Source organism: Pelophylax lessonae, assembly GCF_965119305.1.
Source record: "Pelophylax lessonae genome assembly, chromosome: 3".
NCBI classification, from domain to species: domain Eukaryota; kingdom Metazoa; phylum Chordata; class Amphibia; order Anura; family Ranidae; genus Pelophylax; species Pelophylax lessonae.
Window position 1 is genome coordinate 648649436 of NC_138770.1, and position 23723 is coordinate 648673158.

The window sequence follows — 23723 nt, forward strand, 5'->3', positions numbered from 1 at the left end:
CCAATGATTGCAGAGCGCCACAGCATTGTCCCCCAATGGTTGCAGAGCGCCACAGCATTGTCCCCCAATGATTGCAGAGTGCCACAGCATTGTCCCCCAATGATTGCAGAGCGCCACAGCATTGTCCCCCAATGATTGCAGAGTGCCACAGCATTGTCCCCCAATAATTGCAGAGCGCCACAGCATTGTCCCCCAATGGTTGCAGAGCGCCACAGCTTTGTCCCCCAATGATTGCAGAGCGCCACAGCATTGTCCCCCAATGATTGCAGAGCGCCACAGCATTGTCCCCCAATGATTGCAGAGTGCCAGCATTGTCCCCCAATGATTGCAGAGCGCCACAGCATTGTACCCCAATTATTGCAGAGTGCCACAGCTTTGTCCCCCAATGATTTCAGAGTGCCAGCATTGTCCCCCAATGATTGCAGAGCGCCACAGCTTTGTCCCCCAATGATTGCAGAGTGCCAGCATTGTACCCCAATTATTGCAGAGTGCCACAGCTTTGTCCCCCAATGATTGCAGAGTGCCAGCATTGTCCCCCAATGATTGCAGAGTGCCAGCATTGTCCCCCAATGATTGCAGAGTGCCAGCATTGTACCCCAATGATTGCAGAGTGCCAGCATTGTACCCCAATGATTGCAGAGTGCCAGCATTGTACCCCAATGATTGCAGAGCGCCACAGCTCACTTACCGGTGGTGATCGAGTCTTCTTTTCCAGTCCAGATGACCTCCACTCCTCTGGAGACGCTGCGCGGCTGCGGCCTGGTGAGGTGACTGCCTGGTCGGGTCGTCCGTCTCTCTGAAGCCGATTCCGGTCTGCTCTCCGAGTCTCCGCTGAGTCCGCTCCGCTCTGCTGTGCCCGTCCGTCCACCGCACTGACTCGTGACTGACGTACGCGACGTCAGCGGGGTCACGGGTCAGCATCGGATGTCCTGGATGATGATTGGTCCAGGCTGGAGACTGGACCAATCACAGCCAGGACATTCCGAAAGTGGGGGTTTCCTAGCGCTGTACCCTGCGCCCAGGTTACGCCCCAGAAGGCAGCCAATCGGCGCCTCTTCTGGGTCGTAAACCCCACCCCCCCCACAGCCTCCACATAGGCCGGCGAACACAATTTTTTTTTTTTTGAAAACTTTATCGATTTTTTTGTAATTTTTTTTTTTTTTTTTAATTTTTTTTTCTTTTCTTTTTTTAGGGGGGGGGGGGGCAGCGCCCTGGCGCCCCCTATGCACAGGCCGCCACTGGAATGTGGCTGTCTGTAGATGCAGGGATTTTAGTGTTACGGTGGACTACTTTAAGATTTGCTTTACCCTCGGTCATTAAGGGGTTACAGTATTGATGTGCGTAATCTGGTTCCCATGTGGGCAGCTTCTACCCCCACCTGGGGGGATCTCTATGATTTCCTTGGCTTTTAATGTAACAACAATGTAAATTTAAGAGCCACATCACTTCAAGACATCCAGATACAACTTTATTCCAATATGTCCTTTGATAACGCCCTGAGGGAGGGGCGAAACGTGTCGACGTATGTCCGGTTCTCACAGCCTACATAATACGTAATTTCCGTGACAGTGGAATGCAGGCGGAAGTAGTGCTGGAACGCACGCTGCTTTTTCCACTCCTAGGAGGACGGTATGAACACCTTCCACATGACGCCGGGGATTTATGCAATAAGGCTTGTATTTTACCTATAATATGTGAGTGTAATTCCTATATTGTGCAATAAATTAATTTATAACATATTTGGAACGTACTGCACTATTGGCTTTTTATGCTTTTTTGCACATGTCTATTGGAGTTTAATCTGAAGGCACCCAGCTCATCCACTCACCCTTAAGCTTACTAGACCCCTAGACCATAAGGCCTATAGGGGTCCACAACATCCGGTAAGTGGATTCACGCGTGGGGTACAAGGGTACGTGTGGATTTCATTTGTTGAGCATTAGGGAACACACTTCTGTTTCAAGTTTTCAAAGTGGACTTTTTTTTGGGGTTCTGTCAGCACGGAATTATATTTGGACACTTTATTTTGACACTTTGATTTGGATATCTTCTTTTTTTTTTTTTTTTATTCACTGATTTGATTGTTTAAGATTGTGTGATATATATACCGTATTTTCCGGCGTATAAGACGACTGGGCATATAAGATGACCCCCCCCTAATTTTCAAGTTAAAACATAGGTTTTGGGCTATACTCGCCGTATAAGACTACCCCCTTTCCGAAGCAAGGCAACACCATTGAAAAACATCAGATTTCTCATAGATCTCCAAGGTACCCTAGTACTGTAATACATGTAATCTCTCATAATATCTCCAAGGTACCCTAAGTATTACCAGTAGATGTAATCTCAAGACGCTGGCTGTGCGGGAATCCTGTACCAGTATACCGTATGTGCCGTAGCTTCGGCTACATACAGTATAGTATGTAAAGCCTGCTCGGATTGGCAGAGTCAGAGAGGTGGGCTGATGTTACTCCGCCAATCCGAGCAGGCTTTGCATTCAATAAAAGAATACATCGCTCTCCCTGATTGGCTCAGCGCGGTACACTGTATGTAGCCGAAGCTACGGTACATACGGTATACCGGTACAGGATTCCCGCACAGCCAGCGTCTTGATATTACATCTACTGGTAATACTTATACTTAGGTTACCTTGGAGATATTATACTCGGCGTATAAGACGACCCTCCCATTTTTGGGGGATTTTTTTGAGGTTCAAAAGTAGTCTTATACGCCAGAAAATACAGTAATAATTTTTGGACACTTTATATCACTAGTTATTTAAGATAATTCAATATATTTTCACTGTTATAGCGCTGTGTTTATATATTCACTTAATATTTTTCACTTGTTGATGAACAGCAGCTTTAACATTTTATTTTTAATTTATTTTTAATTTATTACACTTTTTTCACATATGCGCAGGGTGGACCTGTTTGGTCTATTTTTTATTTTATTCCAATAAAAGTCAGGGGGATCAGCCAAAGAGTATCCAACATGTTTCTGGGGTGTAAAAAACACCCTCCTTCATCAGGGCTTTACTAACAGGAATGTGAATCAGCTCAAAGTGAACTGGACCTTTAATGGTATTTCTTCCAGAGTGATTACAAGCACAGGTTTTGTCAGCAGTTGGTTTGATAGCATAAAAGAATATGTGGCTCGCGGGTTCGTTCCCCATACAGGCCACCAAAAAAAAAAAAGAATACGTGGCATTGATCATCACCTAAAAATCTGAATTGCTAAGCTGTCATGCTGACCCATTCGGCTGAAACTAGTATACAGATTCAAAGTCCTTATCTGAACTTTTGTTCTGGGTCAGTTGCTCATAGCACCTTAAAAAAGGACCTGCATGGCAGCCAAGCAGCTAGCATCTTCAGCATCTTCTGGCAACCTCTGTGTTTCATGATGGGTCTTCTTTATTGGTAGAACTGAACATTGATACTCTGCACACTGCGTTTGCCTAGTTAATGTGAAGGTGAAGGGCTCACTGGTTTGTATAACCTTTTGTACACCGTATGTCATCACTCACTAATAACAACAATGTCCAGAAAGTTGGCAAAGCTCTCCGCGAACAATATTAGCACATTTGTAAGGCAAGAAAAACAATATAGAAGTAACTAGATAAGTAAGAAGGTCAGCATCACATTAGAAGCTTAATAAGGACATATTTTAGGCCAGAACAAAGGAAAGGGAAAATGGGAGAAACAGAGCAGTATAGTTTGATTAACCACTTCTGGACTGGAAGGATTTGCCCCCGTAATGACCAGGCCATTTTTTGTAATTCGGCACTGCGTTATTTTAACTGACAATTGCGCGGCCGTGCGACGCTGTACCCAAATAAAATTGAGACCTTTTTCCCCACAAGTAGAGCTTTCTTTTGGTGGTATTTGATCGCCTGTGCAATTTTTTATTTTTACCGCTATAAACAAAAAAAGAATGACAGTTCTAAAAAAAAAAATAAATAATAATATTTTTCACATTCTGCTATATAACATTATCAAAAAAAAAAATCAAAATCTAATTTTTTCATCATTTTAGGCCAATTTGTATTCTGCTACATATTTTTGGTAAAAAATAAATAAATAAATAAAAAATCGCAATAAGCGTATTTCGTTTGGTTTGCGCAAAAGTTATCATGTCTACAAGCTAGGAGAAAGATTTATGTCGTTTTTATAATTTTTTTTTTTTTTTTACTGGTAATGGTGGCGATCTGCGATTTCTAATCGGGACTGCGACATTGCGCAGGACAGATCGGACCCCTAACTGACATTTTTGACACTTTTGGGAGGACCAGTGACATTACTACAGTAATCAGTGCTAAAAAAAATATGCACTGTTACTGTAATAATGACATTGGCAGGGAAGGGGTTAACCTAGTGGGTGATCAAAGGGTGAATTGTGAGTCTAGGGGGTGTTTCTAACTGTGGGGAGGGTGGGCTTTTGAAATGATCATGGAGACCTGTGATCCTATAAAGAAAGATCACAGGCTGTCTGTGATCATTCCAGAGAGAACGGTCAGCTGTGTTTACAACAGCTGACCGTTCTTCTCTCTCAGCGGGGAGCAATCGCGGGTGGCCGGCGACAGTCAAAGCTGCCGGCCCTGTGCATTGGAGTCCCCGCTGCCGAGTGTGGGCAGGAGCACGCCACCGGTGGCACGCGCTCGCCCCCTAGCACCAGGCACGCGACCGACGCAGTACTACACCTGTTCGCGCAGAAGAGGCTGCCTGCTGCAGTAAAACTGCGGTGGGTGGTCCTTAAGCGGTTTTAAAAAAAAAAGGGATAAGATTTTTTTATATATGACAGCCTTGGTGAAAAATTTGGTTAAGTCATTGGCCTAAATCAAACCACAATCATGACAAAAAAAAAATAAAAATCTATCTACTCAAAGCTTGGGTTGGACCTATAATGGAGTGGAATAAAATTGCGTTCTTTTTGTAGCACCACCTCACCCGTGAAAAGCAGTTAGGGACCTCCAAGTGGCTTAGTGGGCTAACATTTCAACTCGGGCCGAACCATTAAACAGTAAGCAACAGACTGACAATGCTGCCCCCCCCCCCCCCCCTGTGCTCCTTCATCCAGAGTGAATGCACTCTAATACAGGAGGTGTGTTACTGGCCAGAGATCACCAGGTGAAAACAGAAGAAAGGCTAAAAAAGCCTAAAAAAAATTGAATGCAACCACCACATCTAAGGATTTAAGGATTAGGTTAAAGCCATATTATATTCCATTTTCTGGTTTTGGGTTTAATACCACTTTAACTTTTTGTGGGGTGTGGAAAATTGGGCAACAGTCACTTTTGCAAGGTTAACAAAGCTCATTGAAATTTGCAAACCCAGGGGGAGAGGGATTAGGGCGCAGGATACCCAAAAGAACAGAATGCAGACTCTGAAACCTACTTACCGTCTATAAAGAAAAAGGACCTTTAACCACTTAAGCCCCGGAGGATTTGGCTGCTAAAAGACCAGGGTTTTTTTTGCGATTTTTTACTGCGTGACTTTGACGGACAATTGCGCGGTCGTGCGACGCTGTACCTAAACGAATTTCACGTCCTTTTTTTCCCACAAACAGAGCTTTCTTTTGGTGGTATTTGATCACCTATGCGATTTTTTGATCATGCGCTATAAACAAAAAAAGAGCGTAATTTTTGCAAAAATAACAATATTTTTCACATTTTTTTATATGAAATTCCCCCCAAAAAAATGTAAAAATCAAAATTTTTTAACATTTTCGGCCAAATTGTTTTACGCTACATATGTTTGGTAAAAAAAATCGCAAAAAGCGTATTTTGATTGGTTTGCGCAAAAGTTATCGCGTTTACTAACAAAGGGAAAGATTTTTGTCATTTTTGGTGTTTTTTTTTTAACGAGTAATGGCGGCGATCTGCGATTTTTTTTGCGGTACTGCGACATTGCGTCGGACAGATCGGACCCTTGACTGACATTTTTGACACTTTTGGGGGTACCAGTGACATTACTGCAGTAATCAGTGCTATACATATGCACTGTTACTGCAAAAATGACACTGGCAGGGAAGGGGTTAACTTTATTGGACAGGTAGGGGTTAAGTGTGTCCTAGGGGCGTGTTTCTAACTGTGCAGGGACATTGCTATTGGTGTAAAAACAAAGATCAACAGTTCTACATAGTAGAACTGTCTGATCTTCATTTTTACACCAGGGAGAATGACGGGCGGCTTGTTTACATAAGCCGCTCCACCTTTCTCCCTTCACAGGAGCGATCGTAGTGTGACCGGCGGACATCGAGTCCGCCGGACACACGCACTGACTTGTCTTGCGCCCGCCCGCAATAGGCTCGCAAGTCAGTGACAGGCGAGTGACGTATCGATACGTCACTCTGCCTGGCCGGGGCTGACCGCCGCAGTACATAGTCGTGCGGCGGTCGGCAACCGGTTAAAGTGTTTGTCAGACATGGGAGTAAGTCACACATGTGCAAGTCACAAGCAAGTCTCAAGTCTTAACCTTCAAGTCTCAAGCAAGTCCCAAGTTACTGTGGCGAAAAGCAAGCAAGTCAAGTCGAGTCCCTGCTAGAAGTCAAGCAAGTCAAGTCAAGTCATTTATTTTGGTCAAGTCACAAATCAAGTCAAAATACTGATCTACCCCAATTTTCACCTTTAAATCAGTTAAAAATCAGTGGTCAGGAAAGGTTTTGTTTAATTTTCAACATTAACAAAACTGCTTTGTGCTTTCTTCTTGGCATATTAAAGAAACACTTTGAGTGCCCAAACAGCTCAAAATCCTTCGTCCGGTCATGTTTCAACACCACAGTCACTAAAAACATGTTAAGTATTTCCATTGTTAAACAGCCAGTGTCCTAAAAATCAGAACACACTGAGGTGTTTTAAGTGACTGTGGTGACAGAAACATAACAGGCACATTCATTTTGCTTTAACACATCTTGAGAAAATGCAAATATTTAATAACTTAAAAAAGTTAAGTCACTTCAAGTCATATGTCTCAAGTCAAAGTCAAGTCTCAAGTAATGAATACCAAGTCAAAGTCAAGTTGAGTCTTTTATTAATTTTATTCAAGCAAGTCTCAAGTCCTCAAACTGGTGACTTAATCAAGTCTTGTGACTCAAGTCCCCCACCTCTGGTATTTGTTACCCCAACATTTCATATTCTTGATATGTGGCAGCTGTACCATGTACATCTATGAGAAAGTATCCAATCCATTCAATTGTAATGCAAAAATTATATTTTTGCTTAGGTCCATGCCCCACTCCCCGCACTGCCCAGCTTTGCTCAGCCCCCGTGCCATTTGTTTGACAATATCTTGCGTATTAGTCTTTAAAATGGTCAGAATTGAATTTAAAGATTCAACTCCCCTTGATTTCAGGGGGGGGATTTGGATTAATAAATTGTGAGCTGTTTAGAGAATGCCCCCCTGTACTGAACCCAGATAAGTTGGGGCCATCCTTAATTAGGACCAAAAGCATTGCTATCTTTCTTTTCTAAGGCTATCGTGATACTACATTCCAAATCTTGTATCTAGTACTGTGGAAATAAACCATTGCTCTCAATTCTCAATTTCACACATTCTGCTAAAAGCGGTGTTACCCCAACAATTCCAAATACGTGCCTGCTCTACCACTTGCATGAGAAAGTCACCTGTTCTCTTTGTATTGTTTCCTTTGTGTGAAATCCCTGCTGTTCCTGCCAGTCTCTCTGCTTTTCAAATTAAAACTGACCACTTTAAACACAACACACCGTGGTCAGTTCTCTAGCTGTGCTGGGAACTGAGCCTGCTCTTCTCCAATGATCAGACTTGTCCTGAAATGCCAATCACCAGGACTGAACATTTTCATGGAGGGAAGAAGTGACATCATGCACCCTAAATAAGCTCCAGTTATATATGGCGTTGGAGTCTACATGGTTGCATTTTGTTACTGTTACCCCCACCCCCCATGACAGTGTTCAGATGTAGAAGTTGGCTGCTTGGGGGCCAAGCACTGTCACATGGAGGAGGCCACATGCTCCGCTATATCCAGTACCCCCCTCCATTGGAGCAAAGAAGAACAGATGGGTGATTATACGTTGCTGAGAAAGGAGGTTGCACTGACCCTACGCCCAACAGAATGGGCAGGTAATGGGGTTTTGTGTTTTAAGATAAGTGTAAGGGTGTTAAGGATTATGATAAGGATTAAGGATAATGGATAATTAACCACTTTAATACAGGGCACTTCCCTCCCTTCCCGCCCAGGCCAATTTTCCCCTTTTAGCGCTGTTGCATTTTGAATGACAATTGCGCGGTCATGCAACACTGTACTTACACCAAATTTATATCATTTTCCCCCCACAAATAGAGCTTTCTTTTGGTCGTATTTGATCACCTATGCGATTTTTACTTTTTGCTAAACAAATAAAAAAAGACAGAAAAGTTTGAAAAAAAAAAAAAGTTTTTTTGTTTATGTTATACAATTTTGTAAATAAATAAGTTTTTTCCTGCACTGATGAGCACTGATGAGACTGCACTGACAGGCACTGATGAGGAGGCAATGATGGGGTGGCACTGATGGGGTGGCACTGATGGGGTGGCACTGATAGGCGGCACTGATAGGCGACACTGATAGGCACTGATATGTTGCACTGATAGGTAGCACTGATATGCAGCATTGGTGGGCACTGATAGGCGGCACTGCTGGGCACTGATAGGCGCCATTGATGGGCACTGATAGGCGGCACTGACGGGCACTAATGGGCACTGATAGGCAGCACTGGTGGGCACTGATGGGCAGCACTGATGGGCACTAATGGGCACTGATAGGCGGCACTGGTGGGCAATAATGGGCACTGGTGGGCGACACTAAAGGATGGCAATGATGGGCACTTGTGGGCAGCACTGATAGGGAGGACACTGGTGGGCATCACTGATGGGGAGGGCAATGGGGGGCTCCCTGAGCCCTTATTGCCATCCCTGGTGGCCATAGTGGGCATCCCTGGGGTCATAGTGGGCATCCCTGGGGTCATAGTGGGCATCCCTGGTGGATCTAGTGGCATCCCCCCCCGAGGGTCTGCACTGGTAATCAATGATCTGATTACCAGTGCCGACCCCCCCCCCTGTCAGGGGAGCCGCCGATCGGCGCTCCTTTACTCGTGCCTGTCAGGCACGAACTAAGGAAAGCCGATCAACGGCTGTTCCTGTTTTACTATGTGACCAGCCGTGATTGGACACGGCTGATCACATGGTAAAGAGCCTCCGTCAGAGGCTCTTTACCGAGATCGGAGATGCAGGGTGTCAGACTGACACCTCGCATCACCGATCGCCGCTCTGCGCGCCCCTGGGGGGCGCCCAGAGCTGTGTTATCCTGCCGCCGTCATATGACGTCCGGTCAGGATAACTCAACCACATTCCCGCCGTCATTTTGTAATAGGGCGGGCGGGAAGTGGTTAAGGATTATTATTATTAAGGATAATGAAGGATTATGTTAAGTGTTAAGGATTATGTAATAAAATTGTCTAATAAAAATAATTTTTGGCCAACGGATTTTGGTAGACATTAATTAAACAAAATGTGCAGTGTGGTCAATATATGATCCTTTACCATCAAAAAAGAATGTTCTGTCCTTCAATGTATTGAATTATACTTTTTCATTTTAAATGATAGAATCTATCTATCTATAGAGGACTTTCTGATTTCTAGAAATAGCCTGTCCTGTAGTCTCAAACTTTAAAATCTGTTTATTTTTGCTATCTATCAAAATAGTTAGCTTTAAATACATACATATTTGTAAGTTCTTCAAATCCAGAGAAGACACCATTTGGGATAACTATAATTTTTGTGTAGACGATTCTTCTGTAAGAAACAAAAATGAAAGAAAGGAAGACAAATTAAATCAGTGGTAAAAAAAGAAAACATTTTTTTTTTTTAAGAAAGTGATTGTAAAGTCTAGTTTTTTAAAAAATTAACAAAACATGTTATACTTACCTTGCTCTGTTGCAGTGGATTTGCACAGAGCAGCCCCCATCCTCCTCTTTTCGGGTCCCCCTTCTGTGTTCCTGGCCCCTCCCTCCTATTGAGTGCCCCCACAGCAAGCTGCTTGAACACGAGCCGAGTCACAGCTCCCTGTGTCCATTCAGAGACGATCTGGCCCTGCCCCCTCTCTCTCCTGATTGGCTGGCTGACTTTTATTGACAGCAGCGGAAGCCAATCGTGTCGCACTGCTGTTTCAGACCAATGAGGAGGGGAGTCCTGGGCAGTTGAGAAACTCCTGCAACATCGCTGGATAAAGATGGGCTTAGGTAAGTATTAGGGGGGCTGAGGGGGGCTGCTGCACACAGAAGGATTTTTTTATCTTAACCACTTCTGAACCGGAAGATTTTCCCCCTTAAATTACCAGGCCATATTTTGCGATACGGCACTGCGTTACTTTAACGGACAATTGCACGATCGTGCAACACTGTACCCAAATAACATTGATGTCCTTTTTTTCCCACAAATAGAGCTTTCTTTTGGTGGTATTTGATCACCTGTGCGATTTTTATTTTTTACTCTATAAACAAAAAAAGAGCGACAATTCTGAAAAAAAAAACAATATTTTTCACTTACGTCTATGTAAAAATCAAAATTTTTTAACATTCCAGGCCAATTTGTTTTCTGCTACATATTTCTGGTATAAAAAAAAAAATCACAATAAGCGTATTTTGATTGGTTTGCGCAAAAGTTATCACGTCTACGAACTACGGGAAAGATTTATGTAATTTTTATTATTATTTTTTTTTTTTACTAGTAATGGCGGCGATCTGCAATTTTTAGTGGACTGCGACATTGCGGCGGACAGATTGGACCCCTAACTGACATTTTTGACACTTTTGGGGGGGCCAGTGACATTACTACAGTAATCAGTGTTAAAAATATGCACTGTTACTGTAATAATGACACTGGCAGGGAAGGGGTTAACACAGCGGGTGATCAAGGGGTTAAATGTGAGCCTAGGGGAGTGATTCTAACTGTGGGGGGGTGGACTTGTAAAATGACCATAGAGACATGTGATCTTATATAGAAGGATCACAGGAGCTCTGTGATCATTCCAGAGAGAAGAACGGTCAGCTGTGTTTACAACAGCTGACCGTTCTTCTCTCTCAGCGGGGATTGATCGCGGGTGTCAGGCGGCAATCAGAGCCACCTTCCCAGTGCATCGGATGTCCCCGCTGCCGAGTGGGGGTGAGAGCGCGCCGGCGTGCGACCGACGTAGCCCTACCCAGGAGGGCCTGCCTGTCGCAGTATATATGCGGTGGGCGGTCCGGAACCGGTTAATGCATAGAATGCATTAAGATTAAAAAAAACTTCTGCCTTTACAATCCCTTTAAGGCTTTTTTCACATGGACATATGGGTATTCTCTGCACAGAACGTAGGCTCTTGCTGGTAGAGCAGGAGATCCTGCAAACAAAAGCACACCTAAATACTCACGTTTATTGGCATTTAGATGCATACAATTCTCCTAATAACTTTATGTGTGTATGGTGTATGAGTGTATACATTTAAAATGTTCAGATATGTACTACCCCGCATGCAACTGTTTCCTTCTTTTACATATGCTAAACGCAGTGCACATTTTCTTTTGTAGGCACATTGATTCCTAGAGTGTTATGTTTAGATGCATACAAAATTTGATGCTGCACAATTCCAAATGTGGCCTTTTAGATGCTTGTCTGAATAAGTCCTAAAAGGACAGCTTAGCAAATGTATATTTCTTAACCGCTTGCCCACTGGCGCACGACTATTTACGTCGGCAGTCAGCCCCTCACAGGCAAAGCAATGTAGGGCTACGTCGCTAGCCTGTGAGGCTCTAGGGAGCGAGCGCGCGGCGCCAGAGGCGCGCTCCTGCTCGGTCACGGGCCCCCCCCCCCCCGCGTGTGTGCCCGGCGGACCCGATGTGCGCCGGGCACTCGCGATCGTCCGTTACACCGGGAGAAAGGCAGGCGGCTAGTGTAAACAAAGCCGCCTGTCATTCTCCCTTGTGTAAGAATGGAGATCACACGGTTCTACTATGTAGGACCATTGATCTCTATTCTTACACTAGTAGCCACAGCCAATCACAGTTAGAAACACGCCCCTAGGGACACACTTCCCCTCCCTCTCCAATAAAGTTAACTCCTTCACTGCCAGTGTCATTTTTACAGTAACAGTGCATATGTATAGCACCGATTACTGCAGTAATGTCACTGGTAACCCCAAAAGTGTAAAAAATGTCAGTCAAGGGTCCGATCTGTCCTCCGCAATGTCGCAGTCCCGCAAAAAAAATCTCAGATCGCCGCCATTACTCGTTAAAAAAAAAACAACAAAAATGACAAAAATCTTTACCTTAGTTAGTAAACGCAATAACTTTTGCGCAAACCAATCAAAATACGCTTTTTGCGATTTTTTTTTTAACAAACATAGGTAGCAGAAAACAAATTGGCCTAGAATGTTAAAAAATGTAGATTTTTCCTTTTTTTTTGGGGGGAATTTCATTTAAATGTGAAAAATATTGTTATTTTTGCAAAATTGACGTGCTTTTTTGTTTATAGCGCATGATCAAAAAATTGTACAGGTGATCAAATACCACCAAAAGAAAGCTCTGTTTGTGGGAAAAAAAGGACATCAAATTCGTTTAGGTACAGCGTCGCACGATTCCGCAATTGTCCGTTAAAGTTACGCAGTGCCGAATCACAAAATAGGCCCTGGTCAGGAAGGGGGTAAAATCTTCCGGGGCTTAAGTGGTTAACATCCTTGTGAAATGCAAATAGTTGGTAGTCTGAGAGTTAGAATACAATAGAAAATCTATTGCTGAATGAATGCAAGTAGGTCAAAAGATATTGGCTTTAAAGTAAATCTGCATTAAAGTGTTACTAAACTCAGGACATTGCATTCACTATATCTGGTCTCTCACAGTACACAGAACAGGGAAGTGCAATTATTTTAGTAAATATAAACTGCTAAATAGCAGTCTTGTGACTTCAATCAGTGTCTGGGCTGAGTTTGTAGGAGGACTTTTCATTCTCCTCTGATTGTCCTATGAGACTGCACGACCCCTGACCCTCTTTCTGGGCAGTGCTGATTGGCCCTGTGCTGATCACCTGCACCCTCCCCCCCAAAAAAAAAAAAGCTCTTTAGCAATACACACCAAACTGAGCACATGCAGAAAGCCATTAAGGCTCTGTACCATCAGGAGATGGATTGGGGACAGGAAAAGAAGAGGAGGATCAAACAGCCTTTTTGCACAATGCAGAGAATTGACCCCTTAGATTCCACAGTGAGTATAACAAGCATGCTTTACTTCATATTCAGACTGATTTTACTGTTATGGGTTTAGTAAGACTTTAAGAGACTGCCATAACTGCGGAAGAGACATTTGTCTTAGGAAAGTTGCTGCTGGAGACGGCAGGATGGGTGCAGGGAAATTCTGTAGAGGTTCAAGCACCACTTTACCCTCCTCAACATGGCCCTTGACCCTCTTCTGGGCTTGATGTGGCAAATCTCAAGCCTCTGAGAGACTGGTGAGCAGGGCCGGGACAAGGGGTGGGCAGGAGGGGGCGGCTGCCCTGTGCGCAATAGTTTATTGCAGGGATGTGGGCGCTCTGACCCTAACCCAGTGGAAGGAGGAGGGGTGCAGTTTGGCATCTTTGCCCTGGGTGCTGGATGGCCTTGTCCCAGCACTGCTGGTGAGACTTTCCTCCTTATCACTAGAGGCAGCAGATTTTGCAGTGGATGCATCAGGAAAAGGTTATGGAGGAGGGAGTGCAGAAAGCGAGAAATTAGAAGGAGTACGGGACTTTTTCTGCTCCTAATGAGCTCTGTGGTCATGTGTTCCCTCATGCATATGGTAACCAAATGATTGGTGCTTTTAACATGGTTGATACGTTACTGGCAGAGGCTGCAGATGATAATAAAAACATAATAATAATAATATAACCATCCATCAACTTTGTATAACTCTATATATGGCCATCACATTTTTACTGCAAAATATAAAATTATCCTAACAAAGAAATATTTACAGGACAATAAGTCACTTATACTCTACCAGGTGTCTCTATTCTTTGGGCTCATCCACACTAAAGGCTGTGGTATCACCCCCATTACTGCAAGGTACAGTGACATGTTACATATTGGTGCAATTCAGTGCCATTCATTCTGAGCATAACACTTGTTAACCACTTTACCACCGGAGGATTTTGCTGTCTTGCGTCTGGGCCACTTTTTGCGATTCGGCACTGTGCGACTTTAACTGACAATTGCGCGGTCGTGCGATGCCGTACCCAAACGAAATTTACGTCCTTTTTTTCCCACAAACAGAGCTTTCTTTAGGTGCTATTTGATCACCTATGCCATTTTTACTTTTTGCGCTATAAACAAAAAAAGAGCGTAAATTTTGAAAAAATAACAATATTTTTCAAATTTTTTTATATGAAATTCCCCCACAAAAAAATGTAAAAATCAAAATTTTTTTAAATTTTTGGCGAATTTGTTTTATGCTACCTATATTTGGTAAAAAAAAAATCACAATAAGCGTATTTTGATTGGTTTGCGCAAAAGTTATTGCGTTTACTAACTAAGGGAAAGATTTCTGTCATTTTTGGTGTTTTTTTTTTTAACGCGTAATGGCGGCGATCTGTGATTTTTTTTGCGGGACTGTGACATTGCGGCAGACAGATCAGACCCTTGACTGACATTTTTGACACTTTTGGGGGTACCAGTGACATTACTGCAGTAATCAGTGCTATACATATGCACTGTTACTGTAAAAATGACACTGGCAGGGAAGGGGCTAACTTTATTGGAGAGGGAGGGGTTAATGAGATCTGGGAGGTGCACATGAGATGAAAATTTTTCTATTTAAAGCATTGTTTTGTCTTGTTTAAGCATGGTTACGACTAAGCGGTAGATTCCGTGAAACGCGTCAACCGCCGTGCTTTTTCCATGTCTCCGACTGCTGTGGTCACACATTGGATGTGTTTTTATCTTTGGATCTCAATAAAATTTGGACTTTTATGATTTGCATCTCCACCCAGTTGTGTGGCTCCTTGTTTCCTCCCATTGCTGCTGTCCTGGATTGCGGATCCTTGCTTGCACCTGTGCTGGATGTGCTTGGGATTACCCCCTCACCGAAGCGGTTCGCCTTCTCCCTACACGTTTGCTGTTGTCTCCGCTTTTGGATACCTGCTCGGTGAGTCCCGTTTTATGTATATGCTGCATTAGACTTTATATCTAATTCTACCATACCACGCAGCCGGAGACATGAATGAGACTATGAATGGCCGATCACTAAGGAAACATGACGCCAATCCCCTCAGGACAGAAGCGCAAGCTCTTTTGAGACAAGATGTGGAAAACCCCTCTGCTCCCATGGACGCTTCTTTCAGGAAACTTGAGAAATTAATGACTAAAGAAATTAAAGCTTATTGGGAAAAGGTAACGCTTATGGAGTATGTGGAGGTTCAACGCATTCCCCACGGTTTAAGAATTAAAAAATTCCCCACATTTGACCTATTTAACCAGGATCTCAAGAAATTATGGACAGATACCCTCTCCATTTGCTCCATCGAGCTTATGAAAATCATTATTACATCTAGAACACTGGAACTCAAAAAGTTACAAGAAGACATAACTATGTTACAACAAGAATTATCTACCTTCAAGGATCTGCCTTCTTTTTCAGAGTTTGATCGAAATTTGAGTATTAGAACCGACAAATTTGAGAAAGAAGTTATAAATGGCAAAAAAGAAAAGCTCCAACGCGATAAAATCGACTATGAAATGGACAATGTCTATACATGGAAGAAGTCGCAGCGATGGAATCGTCACCATTATAAAAAAAGGGTGAGCTTTTTTGATCCAGAGACCAGTGTTATGGAGAGTTCCAATGGAACTTTAGGCTCAGAAATTTCTATTGATCATTCCCAATCTTCCAGACCGGGAGGTGCATTCTATAGCACCCCGTTTTCAAAAAACGGTCAAAGAAAGGAGAAAAAACCCAAGAAAAAAACAAAATCACAAAGAAAACAAGGAGGGGAGGAAAAAAGCATCGGGGGCCCCCGAGATCATCACTATTCTCTACGTGCTCAGAGGAATTAAAACACGAAGATCACAGAATCGATAACGTCATCAACCTGTCACAAAGAGTATTTTCTGTAGGAGAATTGAGCCTTTTATCGAAAGGCCTGAATTTTTGCCCTCATACACACTTCGATCCTTTTTCTATGGTTTTGGATATCAATAAATTTATTCGCAATCTGACACTACGGAAACATTTTCTGGGTGACGGCACGATCGCACATACAACGCAGGAGACGGATGCAGGATCGGATCAATCTATGTATGAACTTAGGGACACTGAACCAGAGTCTCCCAGATCCTTTAGAGAACATTGTGCCGTCATCGCCCTGGAGGATCTAATGGAAGAAAGTGAGGGTCGTGCACATGAAAGAGAAGATTGTGCCAACAAAGTTTCTTTCAAGGTACCCTCCTATTTTTATCCTGTGCACTCACGAGTCCCACAGATGGACACCTTCCAGAAACAGATTGAAGAGGACATTTTTGAGCTCAAACGATTGATTCCCAATAAGGTACAGGTGAAAAATGATAATTTAAGTGTTCAAGAAAGAAATGCTTTAGCTTCCCTCAGAGGCGTAACTAGAACCTTCAGGGCCCCGATGCAAGAAACCATGAAGGGCCCCCCAGACCCCTGGCCGGGGCCCTTCCCTTCAAGCCCGGGGCTCTTCCCACTAATCCTGGGGCTCTTTACTCTCATTGCATGGCCTTTTATTACGGTCCCGCATCAGGATCCTTTCACAAGTTCTGCAGTGGGCCCCCTTCCTGCAATCTTGGGGCCTCCCCACAGTGGTGAAATGCCAGGGCCCGGTCGCAAGTGTGACCTTTGAGATCCTAGAAGTTCACCCACTGGTTTGCTACCGGGCCCCCTGGAGCATGGGGCCCGGTAGCGATTGCAACCCCTGCAACCCCTGTAGTTACGCCCCTGGCTTCCCTTATGGATGATGATTCCATTATAATTAAAAATGCAGATAAAGGAGGAGCAGTGGTGATATTGGATAAGAGTGATTATAAAGTGAAGGCACTCAGACAGTTGTCGGATACACGTACATATACAAGATTAAGCTGTGATCCTTTGAAGAAGTTTAGATGTACTCTCCAGACACTTGTTGATAAGGGAGCCTCTCTGGGCATTCTGACTCCCAAGGAATCGGGTAAATTAATGCCGGAATTTCCCATTACCCCGATTTTCCACCACCTCCCCAAGGTGCACAAGGGGGTCCGCCCAGTTCAGGGGAGACCCATTGTCTCCGGCATTGGGTCTCTCAATGAACGTATGGGTGAATGGCTGGATGGTCAACTTCAACCCGTTGTACAAAATTTGCCCAGCTATCTCAAAGACACTATGCATTTATTACGTGTAACAGACGAGATTCATTGGGAGCCAGACTATCAGTGGTTAACCTGTGATGTGGCGAGCCTCTACTCCTCAATCCCTCATAGTTTGGCCCTAACAGCGGTTCACTTTTCATTGACCCAATACACCAATTTAACTGGAACGATTAAATTGTACATCTTGGAGGTTTTGGAGTATCTTCTGAAACACAACTATTTCATGTTTGATGGGGTTTTCTATCTCCAGAGGTGTGGGGCAGCCATGGGGGCTATTTTTTCACCCTCCCTAGCCAACCTCTACATGGGTTGGTGGGAGAGGACCCACATCTTTGGAGATGGAAACCCCTATAGGAACCATAGCATCATGTTTTTTCGGTATATAGATGACCTGATTTTCATCTGCAGACAAGGTCTCCCGTTTGATTCATTTTTGAACTATCTTAACAACAATGAACACAATCTGACATTCACGGGTCGATTCAGTGCCGACAGAATTGACTTTCTGGATGTCACTTTGGAACATCGACAGGGTCAGATAGTTACCAGCCTCTATAGGAAGCCCACAGCTGGCAACAGCCTGTTACATGCCGACTCCAGCCACCCTTTCCACACCCGCAAAGGCATTCCAGTAGGCCAATTCCTCCGCATTAGGAGGATATGCAGTGACTTGGCTGTTTTCAATAAGGAGTCGGTACAATTGTACAAACGTTTTTTGGCCAGGGGGTACCCTAGATGGACTCTAGACAGGGAATATTTCATTGCCCTCAATAGAGATAGAAAAAGTTTGCTTTCACCTAAGAAATCCCCTAAAAAATCCAAAAAATTCAAAGAATCTAAAGCGTTTAAAACCGATGGCAAGAGTGATCCTATCAATCTTACTATCCCATACAGTTTAGAATTTAATAGGATTAAACACATCATCAACAAACATATTCCTTTCCTGTATGGTGATAAGGATTGTGCCAAAATCCTAGAGGGGGGGAGTGAATATTGTAGCCAAAAGGGCTAAAACACTAGGAAATCATCTTTCCCCTAGTCTCTTTACTAGCACCAACAAAAAGACGTCTGAAACGTGGTTACACTTAAAGGGCAACTTTAAATGTGGTGCTAGGGACTGCATTACTTGCCCCCATATTTTGGGTGGAGATACTTTCAAATCCTCCATTGAAAATAAAATATATAAAATCGATAAGTTTTTCAATTGTAACACCTCATTTTTAATTTATCTCATCACCTGTAGGGAATGTTTTGTCCAGTATGTAGGTCTCACGACACGCAAACTTAAAGATAGGTTCAGAGAACACCTAAGTGATGTCAGATTGCGCAAATCCACAAATGTGGCTCGACATTTTAATTTGGAACATGATGGTGACCTATCTTTAATATCGGTACAAATAATTGAACGTGTCATAGCCCCTACAAGAGGGGGGGATGTGTTCCGCCTTCTGTGTAAGAGGGAAGTTTTCTGGATTCACAGACTCCAGACCCGCTTACCTGGGGGTTTAAACTTTGAATGGGATGTCACCCATTTTTATACACAAGAATGATTTAGATTTTGGGGTGCATGCATTCCATTATTGGCATGCATGCATCTCTTTTTCTTTTCTACTATTGATCGGTCATTTTGTGTCTTCTCACTCTTTCTAATTTCTACTTTCTTCCCTTTTTTCTTTTTCTTCCCCTGTTTTCATCCCTCTCACTTTCATTCTTTTTTCTTGTGCGCATTGTCTACTCCATTTCTTTGGGATTTAGTCTATCTAGCCCAGCTAAGATATCCTTTATTTATAGACAACACATGTAATGGACCATTCAGTTGGTCCTTGTTTATAGTTATATGTATGTTTTACAATATCGAGGATATTCCTTTTATCATCTACAGATGTTTTACAGATACGTTAATACATATATATGTGATGTACTATTGGTAATGGAATGTATTTGTCCACGTGTGCATATATATTTGTGCTTTCTATTATAGCTTAAATTGATGATATAAATAGCTTGTAATTATGGGACAATCTTACGGGCTCAAAGACTTTTTATATTTGCCATTTCTTTTAGGTTTTTTTTTTTTTGTTTAGATATATATAGACCTACATATGGCATGTTCTAGGCACACTTTTCGATCCATATGTGTTTGGATATGCGTGCTGTCCGTATTAATATTCTATATATATACATTCATTATTCGTTTGATCATTATCAGGCGACAATATGAATTTATAAGCGATGTCCCGCACATACACGCATGTATGTATGTATGTACATGTCTTTATTCATATATTTATACAGCTGCGTGAATACCCCCCTTTTTTTTTTTTTTTTTTGCTATATATATATATTTCTTTGCATATTTTTCAATATATAATTCTTCTACACGTGGACAATATATTCCATATTTATGCATCTGTTTCATTGAGAATTCTATGTATATACACCTTTTTAGTGTCGGATTAAAGATGTATGGCTCCTTTCGGATCAACTTTTGCCTGTACATACAGCTGTGGCCATGTCCCTCAATGTATGGGGCTAATGGATATTGATATACGTTTTCACACATATATATATATATAATTTTTTTTTTTTTGGTATATATGTGGGTATAATTCATTACATTGTTTTAGGCTTTACTCACTGCCCACTTCTTTCATTACCTTCATTTCATTTTTACATTTTCTTGGTCTATTCTATTTCCCCTGTCTCGGGTCTCATCTCTACACCAGATGTATATATATGTTTTTTATATATTCATTTCACTCATTATATATGTCTCTACTTTATTTTATTTTATTTAATGTATATATTTTTTTCTGTTCATGCATCTAGTGCAGTCTTTCTTTTTCTTTTTCTGTTTAAAACATACAAACAATTTCTGCTGGTCTGTGTGCCCTTAATTGGGGATTACTATCTACAGCTGTGTGTGCCTAATCAAGTGAGATCTGGGAGGTGCACATGAGATGAAAATTTTTCTATTTAAAGCATTGTTTTGTATTGTTTAAGCATGGTTACGACTAAGCGGTAGATTCCGTGAAACGCGTCAACCGCCGTGCTTTTTCCATGTCTCCGACTGCTGTGGTCACACATTGGATGTGTTTTTATCTTTGGATCTCAATAAAATTTGGACTTTTATGATTTGCATCTCCACCCAGTTGTGCCGCTCCTTGTTTCCTCCCATTGCAGGGGTTAATGTATGCCTGGTGCTTAATAACGTGTGTGGGGGGAGGTGACTGAGTTACACAGGGACAGATCGCATGTTCAGCTATGCTGAACCCTGTAATCTGACCCTGCCTGTCACTTAGGAGATCCGCCCGCTCTGTTTACACAAGCGGGCGGATCTCCACACTCGATTCCCCGACGATCGGGGAAGAGCAGCGGCGCTGCTCCTCCCCTGGCCCGACTCCCGCTTTGACTGAAAACAGCGGGAGCGAGACTCCGGCGGCACGCGCGCGCCGCCGAGAAAAGGGAGTGTCTGGCGACGTAGGTCTACGTCGCCAGACGATAACGAACCACTTTGCCGCAGTCGAGCTCTAGTGAGCAGACGGCAAGTGGTTAAACACGCATGAGCTAACGCAGGGCAATCATGTGAGTGGGCCCTCTCAATAGAACTTAAGGCCAATGTTTTCAACAGATTCAAAGGTTCACCATGCAGGCTTCCCTAGATTTGTGAAGCCATCTTATTTCAGATGTATTCTATTTTTGTATCAGTTTGTAAAGCTTATCTGAGAGGCTCCTGTAATTCTTTATAGCAGATGTGTGCGTAGGGAGATTAATACATGTAACAATTCCTCCCACAAAGTCCAGAGAAAAACATACACGAAAGACTACTGATTGTACAAAGTTTTGGTGTTTGCTTTGTTTAATATTTTCATCTATAGTTGATATGAAAGGTGCATGGAGCAAAGTGATTATCAGCTTGGCTGCCCAACCTGGGCCCTTGCGAAGCCAATGAAATGCCTTTAAATCTGCTCTCTGTTTATCTTAAGTGTGCAAAAGTTACTGGACATAGTCAGCTATTTTTAACAAATATGTGATGCTAAACCCAGCTGTCCAGAGGAATTCTGAAGCTCCCACTGCCTTCTCCACCAATCCAGCTGGAGTTCAGTAAGGCATTGCCAATTTCCCGATGATCTGGTATCCATGTTATAGACTCCCTCAATACTAAAAAAGAACAACCCTATGGGGGATGCTAAGCAAATAATAACATTTTGCTTTAAGGTTGCTTTGCTTGTAATGTGAAAGTATCCCACCATAACACCTGTCCAGTAATAAACTAACATATACTATATACAGTATATGCAAAGACATATTACCAATTTTTATTCATTTATATTTTTTTACAAATTTTTTTTTTTTTTTTTATGCATCCCTACTTTATTGAAACAATTTAAAACTAGGGTAACAACTGGGTTTAGGCATGTTTAAAGTTTTGGGCTGAGCTCACTGCCTATACTGTAGATCTCAATTGTCTGACAATGCTTCCTTCTTATTCTGAGTTGTGCCATCCAAGGAATTACAAGAAGCTTGTATAAAGTGAGATATGAGAAAGCAATTGCATAATTAAAATAATCTTTTAACCACTTGCCGACTGCCGCAAGTACATATACTGCGGCGGGCAGCCCCTCACAGGCAAAGTGACGTACCGGTACGTCGCTAGCCTGTGAGGCTCTGGGGAGCGAGCGCGCGCCGCCAGAGGCGCACTCCCGCTCCCACGTGGTCACGGACCCCCCCGCGCGTGTGAGCGGTGGACCCGATGTCCGCCGCTCACTCACGATCGTCTGTGACAGCGGGAGAAAGGCAGGCGGCTAGTGTAAACAAGCCGCCTGTCATTCTCCCCTGTGTAGAAACAGTGATCATACGGTTCTACTATGTAGGACCGTTGATCATTGTTCCTACACCTCAAGCCACAGCCAATCACAGTTAGAATGACGCCCCTAGGGACACACACAACCCCTCCCTCTCAAATAAAGTTAACCCCTTCACTACCAGTGTAATTTTACAGTAACAGTGCATATGTATAGCACTGATTACTGTAGTAATGTCACTGGTAACCCCAAAAGTGTCAAAAAAGTCAGTCAAGGGTCCGATCTGTCCGCCCCAATGTCGCAGTACCGCAAAAAAAAAATCGCAGATCGCCACCATTACGCGTTAAAAAAAACAACAACAAAAATGACAAAAATCTTTCCCTTTGTTAGTAAACGCAATAACTTTTGCGCAAACCAATCAAAATACGCTTTTTGCGATTTTTTTTACCAAACATATATAGCATAAAACAAATTGGCTGAAAATGTTAAAACATTTTGATTTTTACATTTTTTTTTGGGAATTTCATATAAAAAAAATGTGAAAAATATTGTTATTTTTGCAAAATTGACGGTCTATTTTGTTTATAGCGCATGATCAAAAAATCGCACAGGTGATCAAATACCAGCAAAAGAAAGCTCTGTTTGTGGGAAAAATAGGACGTCAAATTATTTTAGGTACAGCGTCGCACGACCGCGCAATTGTCCGTTAAAGTCACGAAGTGCCGAATCGCAAAATACCCCCTGGTCAGGAAGGGGGTAAAATCTTCCGGGGCTTAAGTGGTTAAATGGATACAAACTTATTACGGGTTATAGACATATTTCAAAAGACTAGTTCACATTTCAGTAAAAATTCTAGAGTAAGATAGTTTCTTTTGTTCATGTCAAATTGTCCTCGCTGACCCGTAAAAACAGCTCAGTGTTCAGCAATCCCAACTTAGAAAATGATAGTTCCAATACAGACTTGACACCATCAGTTTCCAGAGTGACGATCTTCTTACTTTATGGCAGGGCAGACTTCAGATTTTCAAATACCAACCACTGTCCACCCAGATCCAGAAGGAAAGCTGAGGAGAATCCAGAGGTGAGTCCAGCTGACAGACCTGAGGAAAATGCTTACTCCCCCCAGTGACAGGAGAGGATATAAGTGAAGCCCCGTACACACGCAACGATTATCGGCCGACCGATCGTCCGTCTTTTGTCCAGAGTGGTGTTTTGTTGGTTGGAATGTGCCTAGACTGCACACGAATTTTCTCGCCCAACAAAATTCTACTTCAGAAGTGATGTCATGTGTTGGTTTGCTTTCTTTGTGCTCTTTCTTCTCTGAGCATGCCCAGACTTGCTCATTAGATCTTTCCCTGTCGAAATCTGTACTGACTGCACGAAAATCGGCCATGTTTGACGGCCAACAAAAATTTTATAGTCTGCACACCAGATTTTTTTCGGCCGAAAAGTCGGAGTCGGTTGTCGGGAAGCATCATACTCACAAGCTGAAAATCGGCAGATCGGACGTTGGACGAAAATTCCCTGCCAATTTTCGATGCG

The 23723-nt window shown here is 42.9% G+C and overlaps 1 protein-coding gene across 1 annotated transcript in view; it reads right to left on the reverse strand.

Moving 5' to 3' along the window:
* LOC309551730 (follicle-stimulating hormone receptor-like) overlaps nucleotides 1–23723 on the reverse strand; it is a 236587-nt gene that overhangs the window by 135608 nt on the left and 77256 nt on the right. The window contains exon 2 of the mRNA XM_082252415.1: nucleotides 9735–9806. Coding sequence (XP_082108541.1) covers nucleotides 9735–9806 — 72 coding nt within the window. The remainder of the gene's footprint in view (nucleotides 1–9734; nucleotides 9807–23723) is intronic.